This window comes from Hipposideros armiger, unplaced genomic scaffold (assembly GCF_001890085.2).
Source record: "Hipposideros armiger isolate ML-2016 unplaced genomic scaffold, ASM189008v1 scaffold_14, whole genome shotgun sequence".
Classification (NCBI taxonomy): Eukaryota; Metazoa; Chordata; class Mammalia; order Chiroptera; family Hipposideridae; genus Hipposideros; species Hipposideros armiger.
This window is the reverse complement of record NW_017731364.1, coordinates 7,306,184-7,320,944: the sequence shown is the minus strand read 5'-3', so window position 1 is coordinate 7,320,944 and position 14,761 is coordinate 7,306,184. Positions and strand designations below refer to the sequence as shown.

The 14,761-nt window shown below is 36.8% G+C and overlaps 1 protein-coding gene across 1 annotated transcript in view; it reads left to right on the top strand.

Moving 5' to 3' along the window:
- P3H2 (prolyl 3-hydroxylase 2) overlaps positions 1–14,761 on the top strand; it is a 185,354-nt gene that overhangs the window by 144,643 nt on the left and 25,950 nt on the right. The window contains exons 2-4 of the mRNA XM_019623614.1: positions 7,281–7,433; positions 8,375–8,564; positions 13,684–13,815. Coding sequence (XP_019479159.1) covers positions 7,281–7,433; positions 8,375–8,564; positions 13,684–13,815 — 475 coding nt within the window. The remainder of the gene's footprint in view (positions 1–7,280; positions 7,434–8,374; positions 8,565–13,683; positions 13,816–14,761) is intronic.

The window sequence follows — 14,761 nt, the reverse complement described above, 5'->3', positions numbered from 1 at the left end:
TCAAGGGAGACTTCTGGGCAGCACCACAGAGGTTAGGATGCCTGGCCTATTCATTCTTACCATGTCCTAATGTTTAGAACCCAAAACAATAGTAACATAAAAATAAACCACACGCACTAATTGTGTTGGATCCATGGCCGAAATGACTTGTCCACATTCCACCGCAAAGATAGAACCCTCGCCTCCTTACCCAGCAGGCATTCAAGTCTTGGCTGTTCTTTTATTAGGAAATTAGACAATACGCAGATGGCTTAGGGATTTCATCCAATGAAGCACACATTTATTTTTTTGCCTAATACCTTGAGGGTTTTTTTTTTGTTTTTTTGTTTTTTTTTTGTTTTTTTCACAAAAGCTTCAGGGACTTTTTGTTTTAAATAGTCCCTAATCTGAAATAGCATCTTTGAAAGTTCTCCTTCTTCACTGTAGTGTTTTCCTTACCCTAAAAGACGGTTTTTATTTAGATAAGAAACCTTCTAGCAAGCTTAGCTGATAGAATCTTTTGTTTCACTGAACTCATAAGGGTAACAACCTCATTTGACAGTGGCTATTCATTATCAGTGTTTAACATTAAATTGTAAACATCAGATTATAACTTCACTAGAGTGTTTAGAAAGAGCAGGGGGATATTAATCAGGCCCAGGACCATAAGTAACCGAAAAAAGAACATAAGCAGCTTGGCAAAAGAAAGTGCTTTAAAAAGACATTCTTCCTTTCCAACTTATTCCACAGAGAAAATGTTACTCTAGAAATGTCATTTCCCATCTAATCCTTACCAAATAGCATTTTGAAAGCTATAAATATTTACTTATAACCATGGCTACATTTTAAACTATCATTCCATAAATGCAAAGATAAGTTTATTTTCTACGTTAGCATGAACAAATGAATTTTGAATGTGTTCTTTAAAGCTAGAAATTTCTAAATTTTCTACATTGAACTGTAAGAAAGAATTTTATTCCTAGGAACTTCCCTTGCTACAGGGGTTAATTTTTTGAATAAATTGTACCTTTTCTATGTCCAAAGGACTTTGAGGTACCTTGCTAAAGCAATTATTTGTATAATTAGATTTTTGAAATGGAAACAAAAAAACTCAAAGAAAAAAGGAAAATATACCAGATTCAATAAAAATAAAATTTAGTTCTGAGCTTCTAGTAGTCAAGGTAAAAAGGATAATACAGTATATGTGTATTATGTAGTCCTCAATGTCTGGTAAAATTAATTTTAGAAGTTTGTCAAGAGACAGCTACTTTCTATAACTGAGTTATTAACATAATTCAATACATGGGCCTTTTTGCAAGTTATATTAATAACATAAAGGGTAGTACCATCATCAGAAATTGTGAAATAAGATTGACAACTTATTTTTTATATGGCTACTTTTTGACACTCTAATAATCTGACTCCAGTATATGGGAATGTTTAGGAATTTCCTTAAATAGCATTGACTTCTTATTAAACAGGCTGGATTTTACACTTAAAACATTATAATTAATAGGGTTTAGTTTAATATTTCAATTGTTTCCAAATTTTGTTTCAAAATTTGATAGGTCTTCTCTCAAGAGTATTCTTTTAATAGGTTGTTTAATTTTATTTTAATTGAATTAAATAATTTACTTGTTTGGTTTTGTGAAGGAAATTAGTTTGACAAAAATTTGAGGTAAATTTGGAGATGTTTGCAAGTCCTGAAATATCTACACAAATGTCTGGTGTCACCATTATTCAGAAAAAATAAATAAATAATCTTACTGCTCCATAAAAGGAAGATGAAGTTTTAGCCCATAAATTTTTAGTGTTTAGTACAGTGGCTCTCAACCTCCCTAATGCCACGACCCCTTAATACAGTTCCTCATGTTGTGGTGACCCCCAACCATAAAATTATTTTCGTTGCTACTCTATAACTGTAATTTTGCTACTGTTATGAATTGTAATGTAAATATCTGATATGCAGGATGTATTTTCATTGTTATAAATTGACATAATTAAAGGATAGTGATTAATCACAAAAACAATATGTAATTATATATTGTGAAATATTTATTTCTAATTACAAATAAATGAAATTTTGTCTTGAAGCTGGGTACTCGTATGTGGGTGTATCTGCATGTGGGCCTGGAGACGGATAGAGGAGCGGTGTCTCCGTTCCTAAGACCATCGAAAATATGTGTTTTCCAATGGTCTTAGGCGACCCCTGTGAAAAGGTCATTAGACCCCCAAAGGGGTCGTGACCCACAGGTTGAGAACTGCTGGTTTAGTATGATGTACATGCTGTAATCTGGTGACTTTCTTTCTCTTCAGCCAGTGTGTTTATGTTGATAACTAGGCTTTACAATTTCTTCTGTGGTTTAGAAACAGGATGTCTTCAGTGTCTGCTTACATGCTTGTCAGTTGGTAAGAAACCTCATATGGGGTTAAAAATTCTCTAGAGTTTCTATATTGTGAAATTTAAGTAAAGACCCAAGGCAAAAATTATAGCACTTCATCAAATTGTAATGCATGATATTGGATGAATTCCCAAAGTTAGGGTGATGAAAGTAGCAAAAGAATTCCCTTCTTTATTGAAAATGTTCATGTTTGAGTAGAAGAATGGAAATTACTTATTTCAGGCTTGACATTTTACCTTGAGTGTAAAAAAGGCTTCAGAAGATAGAAAGAGATCCTAAATATTCTATTTCAAAAGTATACAGTGTTCTTTTTGTTTTTATGTGCTTTAAAATTAGTCTTTTTCCTTTCTTGCATATGTCTTACAAGCTGTTTTAAATTTCTTATTCAAAATATTTGAGCTTCCTATGTCTTCTAATTCAGAAGAAAGGGAATGTGTATGTTTTTCCTAAAATATGTTTGGAAATTTTAGAATTGTTTCCTTTTGTGCTGTGTGTTCGCCTTCTCAATTGAGAAACATTGCTATAGGGATGGGGAAAATGGTGAGGAAGAGAAAGGAATGAAAGACAGAGGGGAGCAATGGATAAAGCCTGAGTTAGTCTGTCCTATTTTTATCTTGCAAAGTAATGGCATTTTCTCTGACCTGGATTACTGCACTGTTCTCCTATCTGCTACCAACGATCTATTCTCCACATAGCAGCCTGAATTATTATTTAAAAATGCATATCAGATAATGTTTAAAATTCATTAATGGTTTTCTCTTGCACTTAGAATAACATGAAAACTCTTTACCATAGCCTACAAGTGACCGGTCCTTCTACAACTCTCTCTCTTTAGTCTCTGCTCTGCTTTTAAAACATGTCAAAACTTTTCCCTGGGCTGGCCAAGTGGCTCAGTTGGTTAAGAGCTAGCTTAAGAACATGAGCTTTGAGCAACAGGTCCGCCAGTTCGATTCCCACATGGGCCAGTGACACTGCACCCGAGCTGACCTGCCGCTGAGCTGCCAACAGGTGGCAGGATGGCTCAGCGAGTGAGAGCACGTGCTCCTAACAACAAGACTACCTGTTCAATGGTGCGCTACACCTGCCCGCAGCTAAAATTGAACTTGGCACCTTGAGCTGAGCTGCCGCCCGGATGGCTCAGTGGATAGAGCATGCGCTGTTAACAACAAAGCTGCTGGTCTGACTCCTGCATGGGATGGTGGCTATGCCCACCTGCAACTAAGATTGTAACACAGAACCTTGGGCTTAGAGGCTACCAGCTGCCGACGGGCAGCCAGATGGCAACTGGCGCCCTCCACAACTAAGACTGTAGAACAATTTGGCTGGTCCCCCTCCCCAATTCCCCAACACTGTTCCCCTCCCCAAATTCCCCAATTAAAAAAATTAAAATTAAAATTAAAAAAAAACAAAAAACTTTTTCCTGAATTTAGTTCTCTTTCACTTGACTTTTTCTTTTTTTTTTTCTTTTTTTTTTTTTTTTTGACATGGAACACTCTTCCTCCTGCTCTGCTCTTGATTTGCTTCTCAAAATTTAGGTCACAGCTCAAAAATACCATTGCAGAGAGACCTTTCTTGACTAATTTATCTAAAGGAGTCATGCTTCTGTTCCAACCCCGCATGCTCTGACAGCATTGTTTGTCCATTTATTTCTTCATAGCACTTAGCACAGTTTGAAATCATTTTCATTAATGATGTATTTACTTAAGACGCGTCTCCTTGGGTGAGACTGTAAGCGCCTAGAAAGTGGGGTCTTTGTTTTGGCCATGTGCATATTCTCATCAACTATTGTCATAGTTCTTTTTCTTGCACAAATTTCATGCAACATAAATATTTGCTGAATAAGTGAATGCATGAAATACAGAATTTGGGTATGACTGAAATACTAGGTCTATATGTTTTCTTGAAGAGGAGGATGGTGTATTACAAAACTTCTAGAAAAGTTTTCATGACACATAGAAGGACGTTATACTAGAAAAATAGGGTGGGGCCAAATCCCGGAGGTTTTTGAACGTCACGGTACATAGTTTCTGGAATCTCTTTTGTAGTCAATGGACAATTACTGAAGGTTTTTAAGTAGTCAGTGTGTGCTTTTGAAATGTTCCTTTATTACTTACTGGCTGTGGAAAACCATTTGTTTGTCAGAAAAGTCTCATTCACTCACCAGTGGACAGAGTCAGTCCTGCATGCCAGCAGGGTGTTGATTTAATCAGTGTTCATTTCTTTTTCCATGCAGCATGACTGCCACGTACAGTCCCGCTTCTGGGCTGGCAGGAGAGAATGTTTGTGTTAGTCCTTCACAGCCTGAGATAAAATGACCCGGTGCTTCTTGAAGGCATTGCTTACCACTGTTTTTCACGTCTCAGTGGAACCGTTGGCTCCCTTAAAAGTGTGATACCATCTTGTTGTCAAATCATTTCCCTTTCCTCAGTTCTTTATTTTACAATTTATTTTTCTAATGCATAGAGTTACCTTCACGTTAGTTATCCTCTCCTGTGGTTTGTTTTATTTTGGTCTTAAGGGAAATCCAGTATGGAGCCTTTAAATGCAGTTTACTCTTTGTTTGTTTCAGTGCAGTAGTGGGCAGATCCTTCCTTAGCTGAAACCTAGTACTTACAAGGCCTTATAATAATCTCCATCCAATAATACAGCATTATGTGTAGCACACACATGTTCACCTGGACTTTTCCTGCCACTTCAGATGTGTGTATCTAATTTCTAAAATGGACTGCAAAGAGATCAAGCTTCCAGTTAAAATAATGGCCTATTTTATAGACTCTGGCAGCCAATTCTAGTTTCCTAACCAGGTTCACAATAATTTTAAAGCCTTGGCTATTTCATGAATAACTTTTATGGTTTAACTTTAAATCATGGAATCTCTTTCTACTTATATTGGGGACGATGGTATTATGTTCAGTAGTGGGTTGTAAATGGGGATAGCACCAAATAAGCAAAAAAAAAAAAATAGTGGTCAAATTTAAGAAAAGAAACTAATTTATCAACATTATCTGACAGTTTTTAAGAGCTACTGAAACACATTTATCGGTGATAACCAGCATTGGAAGCTGTCAGTGGGAATAATGACTTCCTAGATGTTGTTAAACGTACATCCTTTTAGTATATTTAGCTTATGAAGCATACTCACATGTAAGATAACTTTTGATTTGTGTGTAAAAGATTTGCTTGCTAAAAGTTGTTTTTTAACCCTCTTTTTTCAGACATATCATAGGCATTATCTATATGTAAAGCATATGGATAACAAAAAGATAAGTCATATGGTCCCTGTCTTCAGAGAGCTCTGTACTGTGTTCTCTCTGAGTAAGTTTGTTCCTCCAGTACAGAGTATGTAAGTGCCAGTTGAGGAACAGGGACAAGGTGACTCACAGCTATAGGGTTGAGGAAGGATCTCTTTGAGAATTTAAGTTTGGCCTTACAGGATATGTTAGATTTCTATAAGAAAAGACCAAGGGACAAAGGATCTCTTGGTCATGGAAGAGCCTGAGCAAAACATTGAGGTAGGAAAGTTAAAACCATAAGTATGGATTTATGTTTTATGAACTCGAATGGCTGGTGCTATACAACCAGAGTATATCAGCTCTGACGTGAAGTAATTTTGACAGCCAACATAATTCTGGAAGCACAGAATTGAAAACAAAGGTAAAGTTGTCAGGGGAAGCTGATTTCAGAGAAGATTTAATGGAAGAAAGGTCAGTAGGTAAACATATGTAAATTAAAGGGGAAAAGCGAATGTTTTACTATGATTAGAGGAATTTAAGGATGTCAGCTCTTGAAATAGGGCAGTTTATGTTTTCTGTGGTAAGGACTAAAATTCTTTATATATCATGAGATGGCAGTGACTGGGGTCTTGGGAACCTCATACCTCTTTCTATATCTTACTCATTCTTTAGTGGCCAGACTGTCAAAAGCATATTCAGTTGAATCTTATATGCCATTCCCTGATTTTATATTTGCTTTATCAATAACAATGAGTTTTTATCTCTTTATACTTTAAAATAGACTAAACAAAATTTAGATTTACCATGAAAAAAACGACTAATGTGAACATTAATTTTTCTGATATATGGCAAATGGATCTATCTACAGACATCCTCCATAACTAAAGCATAGGGCAAAATGTCTTAAATTGAGTAAATTTAATTCCATTTCATTAAAAAATACACCACTGCATACTATATAGAGAGCAGTGTATTAAGTAGTTCAGAAAGAGATTTATAGTGTCTATGTAGTGGTTATTAAAATTATTTTTTATTAATGAGAATCATAGTTGTAAGTTTAGGATCAAATACTTCAATCAAAGGAGTTTGGTGGAACATTTTTGAGTTGTATTTAGCATCTCTCTTATGTGTTGGAATAACTTACTCTTTCTAACTTTGTATTCTTCACACTCTAAAGCCTGGTAGCAAATTTGACGGAGTGGGCATATCGAATCCCATCTTCTGGAAAGTCATATGTTTGTTTATACTCCATTGTCAGAATTAAAGGCAAAAGGAACAAGAATAAATGAAGGGAAAATAAAAGACAGAAATGTTGAAAATGTGAATTAGAAGTGACACAGCATTGGCAGCTTTTTATTTTGATTCATCGAAAAAAGCAGAAGCATATAGATTCAATTTCCCGGAAAACACAGATGGCTTAGAAAAGAGGGGGTAGAGAATGAACTTGGAACAAAGCACGTGTATTCATTCTCACCAAAGTCAAACTCTCCGCATATTTTTGGAGTACTATAGATTAAACTCCTGCCTTTTAGGGTGGAGTTCAAGTACAGTGAATGTGAACTGGGACACGACCCTGCCACTTTCAAGCTGTGAGACATTGTCCTGGTCCTGAGGCTGGATTATGTAGAAGTATTTGCCTTCATTCGGTCCTTTTTTTTCTCCATAGCTTAACCAGCTGGAAAAGGCAGTGGAAGCAGCCCACACGTTTTTCATGGCCAACCCTGAGCACATGGAAATGCAGCAGAACATTGAGAATTACAGAACGCTGGCTGGCGTCGAGGCATTCCAATTGGTGGATCGAGAAGCCAAACCACACCTGGTGAGCTCGGGGGTCCCCTGCTCGAACCATGTGGAACTTAGTGCTTTTCTCTTTCATTATGGCTATCTCACCTTGATTCCTGATTTACAATATAGTAACGTTTTTACCCTTTCAGAGTTCTCAGATGAAATATTTTAATTATCAGGGTTGAAAAAATTGAGAGACCATGAAAAGCAATTTAGAAAATCAGTATGATATGGTGAAAAGTAGAATATCATATAAATATCTGTAACACTCTCTAAGCTTCAGCTCCCCCTCCAACACTTTTATTTTATGCATATGCATAGGACTTGAGGCCAATGTGAAATGCTCAGGGCACACTATGGTTTCCTAGCTTCGAGCCCAGTGGTTCTTCCATTGTACCTGTACTTTTCAAATTGCTGTTGTTGTTGTTGTTGTTGTTGTTGTTGTTGTTAAGACATATAATTATTTATTTAAGTGAAATCTTACTTACTTGAAACGGCTTCTTTTGCAATTGGAGATGTCACCATTCTCAACATGTTGCCTCCAAGATGACTGAAGCAAAGGGTAAGAGAGGAAGATTTTAGAAAGGAGCCTTTTTTTTCGTTTTTTTAGCTGGGCCAGGCCTGGAAACGGTTGTCATGTCCACCCACATCAGTTCATCTGCACTTTGTTGCATGGCCGTGCCTACATTCAAAGGGGTTAGAAAGTGCAATCTTGAGTGTGCTCAGGAAGAAAATGAAATTGATTGCTGCCACAGAAATTGGCTTGCTCTGAAGTCCCTTCTCATTTATAGTTAGTTGAAGGCAGGGGAGTTTCGCTTCATCTCCCACTGCAACCCTTTTTTATCCCTCCACAGCACACGAGTCCAATACCCCACCTACCAAAGTGATCCCAAGTCTGCATGAACCCTGCTATTCAAGTGCCCTGTTGGTGCTCTTTGGGGGGGAAAAAAGGAAGTTTTTTCTGTTTCTTTGCAGGAGAGTTACAGTGCTGGAGTTAAACATTATGAGGCCGATGACTTTGAGCTGGCAATCAAGTACTTTGAACAAGCTTTACGAGAATATTTCAGTGAAGATATGGAGTGCCGAGCCCTGTGTGAGGGACCTCAGAGATTTGAAGAGTATGAGTACTTAGGGTATAAAGCTGGGCTCTATGAAGCCATTGCAGGTAAAGTTTTTTTTTTCCCTTTATTTATTTTATGATTATAGAAATACTACATGCAATCTATAAAAATATTCCAATAATACAGAAGTAAGTATGTATTGTAAAAAGTGAAAGATTCTCATATATCTAAATCATCTACCTTCTATAGATAAATGTATCTAGTTTAAATTTTGGTGACTATCCTCCAAAACTTTTCCACCATAATATCTAAAGATGTATGTATTTGTTTATAATTATTTTATTTTTTATAAAAATGGAATACTATAAAAACTGATTTCAGCATATTTTTGTTTTATTTATGCTTAACAATATATTGTGGACTTCTCATGTAAGTACATGTAGATCTACTTATTGTAGTTAATGGTTGCGTAATGTTCCATTATATGAGGCCCGCATGATTTATTTGACCAGGCCTTTACTGAAGAGTATTAAGGAAGTTGCTATTTATCATTATTATAAACAATGTATACTTTTTGTATACTTAAAAGAGTATTTTGTTATATGAAAAAAAATTTTTTTTTTTTAAGATTTTTATTGGGAAATTGGGGGGATGGGAACAGTGCTGGGGAATTGGGGAAAGGGGAACAGACAAGTTGCTGTCGTTTTGTTCTTCAGTCTAGTTGTGGAGGATGTTGCTTCACTGGCCCCAAGTTGGCACCATCATTGCGCTCTTCTCTGGCGAGGCAGATCAGTCGCCGGCTTCTGGACGGCCGCTCACTGCGGCTGCTGGCCGCTCACGCTGGCTGCTGGCCACACACGGTAGCCCATGGCAATCCACTGCCACAGGGACTGCAGCCCACGCCGTCGCCGGCGACTCATGTCAGCCCAGCTCCAGGTTGAGCTGTTGTTCAGCATCTTAGCTGTAGAGGGCAGTGTCACTGGCCCTCATATGTGGGATCCGAACCGGGGCCCTCTGGCATCCCAAGCGAGTTCTTAACCATCGCGCCACTCGGCCGGCCCTGTTATATGAAAATTTAATGTATTATAAAGTGGTATTTAAAATAGGTAATATGCATTATACATTAATTGGGGAAATTGGTAGTTAAGCATTTATGGTGGGAAGTGGGTTCTCTGCTGCATATGGAAAAAACTCACAAAAAGACATTCTATCAATATGAATAATATTATTGTGAAAAATAAACTGTTAGAAGAAATGCAGGGGAATACATGTATAATAGTAGGAGAGGAAAGCTCTTCTTAGCAAGACAAAAGACAAGAAATATGAAGAAAAGGATAGACTGTACATAAGATTTAGAACCACAAGAGATATAATAAATAGAGCTAATTTACAAATGGCAAGTGGGGAAAAATTGCAAAGAAATAACAGGCAAAGAGCTAATATCCTTAACATTTAAAAAGAGCATATAAATTATTATTAGTAGTAATTTGTTTGTTATTTACTAGTAGTAAAATAACATTTATATAGCAGTTAAAATATACAAAGCACTTCTTTATATTTATTTTAATCCTCTAAATAACTCCTTGTGTAGATATTGTTGCTATTCAAGCTCTTCTTCCTTTCTTAAATGAGGAACTTGTACCTCAGAAAGGGTAAGCAGTGTGATTGAAGGTGAAGCTGGGAATCAAGACTAAGCTTTTCTCACTCTAGAGCCCATGCTTTAAAGGTCTATACAACTGAGAAATGGGCAAAGGGTAATTTATTCCATAATAAATGTTTAACAAATATTTGTTGAGTGCATATTGTGTTCCAAGCTATAAATATATGAAAAACAATGTTCAGCTTCACATATACTCTTAGAAATGCAAATTAATGAATTTGATATGCTCTTCCTAACTTCCAATGTGTTCTGTCTTGATAAAAAGTACCACTCACCTGGTAGCTCAAACAAAATACCAAGAAGTTACCTTGCAATTGAAAATTTCCTTCAATTCCTATTCCTATTTGATTTGTTACCAGACTTTGATAGATGCTGCCTCCTAATAGCATTTAAGATTTCCTGGTTCTTCCCCTGCTCTCCCTTTTGCTACTGCTCTGGTTCATATCAACAGTATATTTTCACTAAGCCAGTGTAATTGTCTCCTTTCTGGTTCTTATGTCCTGTTCAGGTTTTAATCTGTACACAGACAGAGCAGTCTTCAAAAAAAAAAAAAAAAAGAAAGTCTGTTCACAGTCACGCTGAAAATCCCCCATTGGCTTCCATTGCGCTTGGAATAGAACCCAAAACCTTTAACAAAGACTTTCATGACTATACACTTGTGTATGTTTTCATACTCTTTTTTTTTTTTTCTTCTTCTCTCTCTGTGACCCATTCCTACTTCATTTCTTTTAGTTCCTTGGGTATGCCAAGCTCATTTCCACTTACAGACCTTCAAAATGTTCTTTTCTCTATCACTTGGTTAATGTCCTATCTTGTTCAGTGCCCAGTCCTCACTCAGTGTCTAAGTACAGTGATTGCCAAATAGTGGGTACTTAGTAAATATTTGTTAAATGAACAGGTTGAATGAAGGAAGGAGATGACCTATCCATCAATAATAGTGCAAAGTTTAAAAGGGTTAATAGTACTCCATATTTGTGAAAATGTGGGTCATAAATGGTTAAGGTCCTTTAGAGGGACAATTGGGAAATATCTCATTATCTTAGACTGGGAAGTAAGACTGAAAATCAGTTTATCAAATGACCAATTTGCCACACACTAAGTTACCCAAAATCAGCTCAGTTCTTCTAAAATCAAACCCAGTATCTGAATTATTGAGGATTTTTTTCCCCAACATTGTGTTTCACTGGGCCTCTGCCAGAGCCATTTGCTTGCATTTTTGTGAGCTTAGCTCATTTGACTGTCAGTTTCATGTTTCATGTGTATTTTACATTTCAATTGCTGAATATTTCTCTATACTTTATCTTTTATTTGCAGATGGGCAGGATTTTCCTTTATTCTAGTTTATAGTCTTGTGGTTTTGTAGGGATATAAGTCCTGCCTCCAATCCTACATTTGCCTCTACATCTTCCTCTACCAGTGACCACTTAAATAGCCTTGGCAAATTCTAGATCTGGTTCAGGAAAATCGACTGCCAATTCCCCACAGATTAACATTTAGTAATTTGCTCAAGGTCACCACAGCATGTTGGTTGCTGGAAAAGAGTAAAGGTCTCTTAACTTAGGCCCTTAATACTTAACACAACTTCCAGCACCATGACCCCCACTTCCAGTAAATAAAAGTGATTAAAAAAAACAGAGCCCCTTTACTTCAATCCAAATATTATATATTATAGAAATATATAGTAAATCTTCTTGGGAATTTGAAGCATACACAATTTATTACGAGAGGGAAATTTTTAAAAGTATTCCCACACAGTGCCATGGGTCTCAAATGTATTAAAAACATATTAATTGCACAATAACATTTGATATAGAAAAGAAGCAAGGAATACTATTAATAAAAAGTGATATCATAATTCAAACTATGTAAATTCTTGTTTGGTTCAAAACTGTCCTAAATTAGGAGTAAAACTGGCTTTTAAAATACGGAATATATTTAGGATATCAGACTATTTGAATTTTAAAGTTAGAAGAACATTAACAATTGGAGAACAATACAAATGGCTTCTGAATGCAGTTATTTATTGTTAGCTGTGCTTGTTAAAAGCCTTAAAGGCTATCAAATGTCACTCTTATTTTGCTGTTGTTTATAGCTTGCTTTGAAAATTATTTTACTCAAATTTTGAGTTCTTGGTGGGTGTGTTTCCCACCTCTTCCTTTTGCTTGTCCTTTGGAATTAGGAGGAGTGTGTATTAGAAGGTAAAGGGCCAGCTAACTAGGAAAAACCAGTTGAGGGTTGTTGGTATTTTTCTTAAGAAATAAAACAGCTACCTATTTATTTCTAACATGCTAATCAAATAAACAGAACTCATTCATTCCCTCACATTCCCTCAACTAGAGTTAAGAACCAGTGGACTGTAGGGATTCTCCTAGCTGTGTTATATGGGATTGACTTGGCCAGGCTATAAGAAAATTAACACATTTTCCTTCACAACAAAAAATTTATATTTGCTTCCTGCTGTGTTTTGGGATCTGTCTTCAAGGTTATCCACATACAAGCTGAACTCTGCCTAACAGAGAACCTTTTGAAAGGAGGCAGTTGTGGTAAACTAAATTGTACAGTCATGAAGTTAGATGGTTTTATCATCATTCTCAAGGGAACCCACTCACTCAGCACAAGCATGAATGAACTTTTCTCTTTCTGCAAAAGACTACCTCCATCTTCATTATAAAAATCAAAGCTGAGGAAAAACGTAGGAAGTACTTTTTTCCTCTGGTGCATTAGCCACTGTGTTCCCTCAGCTTGTGCTTGGATGAGGTAGAGCCCAGAGCTAAAGGGAGCATGAAACCCCTATGCTTTCAGATCTTGGCCACTTTGCAAGCAAGAAGAATAGGAACAAAGAAAGGAGAATAAAAGACAAAGAAGCAACGTGCTTATTCAAATTCTTTAGCTTCTATCCTTCTCCTATCTAACAGTCCCTAGGATATTAGGATTTACAATGCTCAGGTGATGGTCTAATTTGTATCTGGATAGAATAGGTTCCTAGTCAATAGAGGCAAAATAATATTTTTATTTCCTTTTTAAGAAAAGTTGCTTGAAAATGTTACCAAGCAGAAAGAGCATGCTGCTTTATTTCTCTGCAATGAACTCCCCTCAGGCAGGGCAGTCCCTTCCTCTCAACTGGTTCTCAAGGTAACCCAGATCTGAATGTCTGATCCTGACGCCGGGACGCCCCAGGCTATCTAAATATCCAAAGAGTGGCCCTGAGGTTGCTAAATATAAGAAAGTCAGCTATTCATCTATTTGCAAGTGGGGTGAGATGGCCTATGTTACTCTCAGGAGATGTAGAAACAAGGAAAAGAAGAGTACAGTACAGAGAAAAAATCAGGAGCCGAAAGATTGGGATTCTGCTCTTAATTACTCTAGTGATCACCAATTAGGAGTCCATGGCAAGTCGTTTAACTTTCTTTGTGCAAAGGATTTCTGGCCATGAAGTGAGGATAATATTGATAGCATTCTCATAGTGTGGTGAGGTGAGGCGTGGCCTGTGTAACTGTGGCCCTGACTGAAGCTTGGACCTTGGGCAGAGTCCAGGGACCCACTTGTCACCTCCTGTCTTCCAGATCATTACATGCAGGTGCTGGTTTGTCAGCATGAATGTGTGAGGGAACTTGCCACCCGCCCTGGCCGCCTCTCACCGATTGAGAATTTTCTTCCCCTGCATTATGACTACCTACAGTTTGCTTATTATCGAGGTAAAGCGTGGGTAATCCGTGAAAACCTTTTGGGGAGGGGCAGTGTTGCTCGTCGTTAGAGAATTTCTGTCTCATCTCCCATCACTGCAGCTCAGGACAAGATGAGCAGAAGGTGAAATTACAAGTGGGAAAATGCTGGGATCGTGTCCTGAAAATTATACTAGACTGACATTTTATATGATTTTTTTAATTTAATTTTTCCAACTTAATTTGAAAGGTAATATATTCACAGGTTCAAAGAACAAATATCATAAAAAAACCTCTCTCTTCCTTTTCCCCACAACCCAAGTTCATGCCCTACAACTCAATTTCTTATTTATCCCTCCAAAAATTTTATATAGACACAACACACACACACACACACACACACACACACACACACACATTGACTTATTTCCCCCCTTTTATACAAAGAAGTTAGCATATTTTCTGTGCTGTTCTCTGCATTGTTTTCTTCACTTAATAATATATAAGATTTATTTTTAGTACGTTAGATCTGGGAAATTGCCATTTGCTTAGGTCAAATTTGGGTAATTTTGTAGGGTTCAACCTAATTATATGAGTACATAGAGATCTTTCTCCTTAATTTTTCTTTACATTTGCATAGTATTGTAGTATAATTTATTTTATGTGACTCCTTACTGATAAACATTGTGTTGTTTATAATCTTTTGCTGGGATAATCAATGATTAAATGAATAACATTTTACATATGTCATTTCACATTTGCACATAAATATCTATAGCAGCGGTTCTCAACCTTCCTAATGCCACGACCCCTTAATACAGTTAGTTCCTCATGTTGTGGTGACCCCCAACCATAAAATTCTTTTTGTTGCTACTCTATAACTGTAATTTTGCTACTCTTATGACTCGTAATGTAAATATCTTTTTGTTTTCCGATGGTCTTAGGCGACCTCTGTGAAAGGGTCTTTCAACCCCCAAAG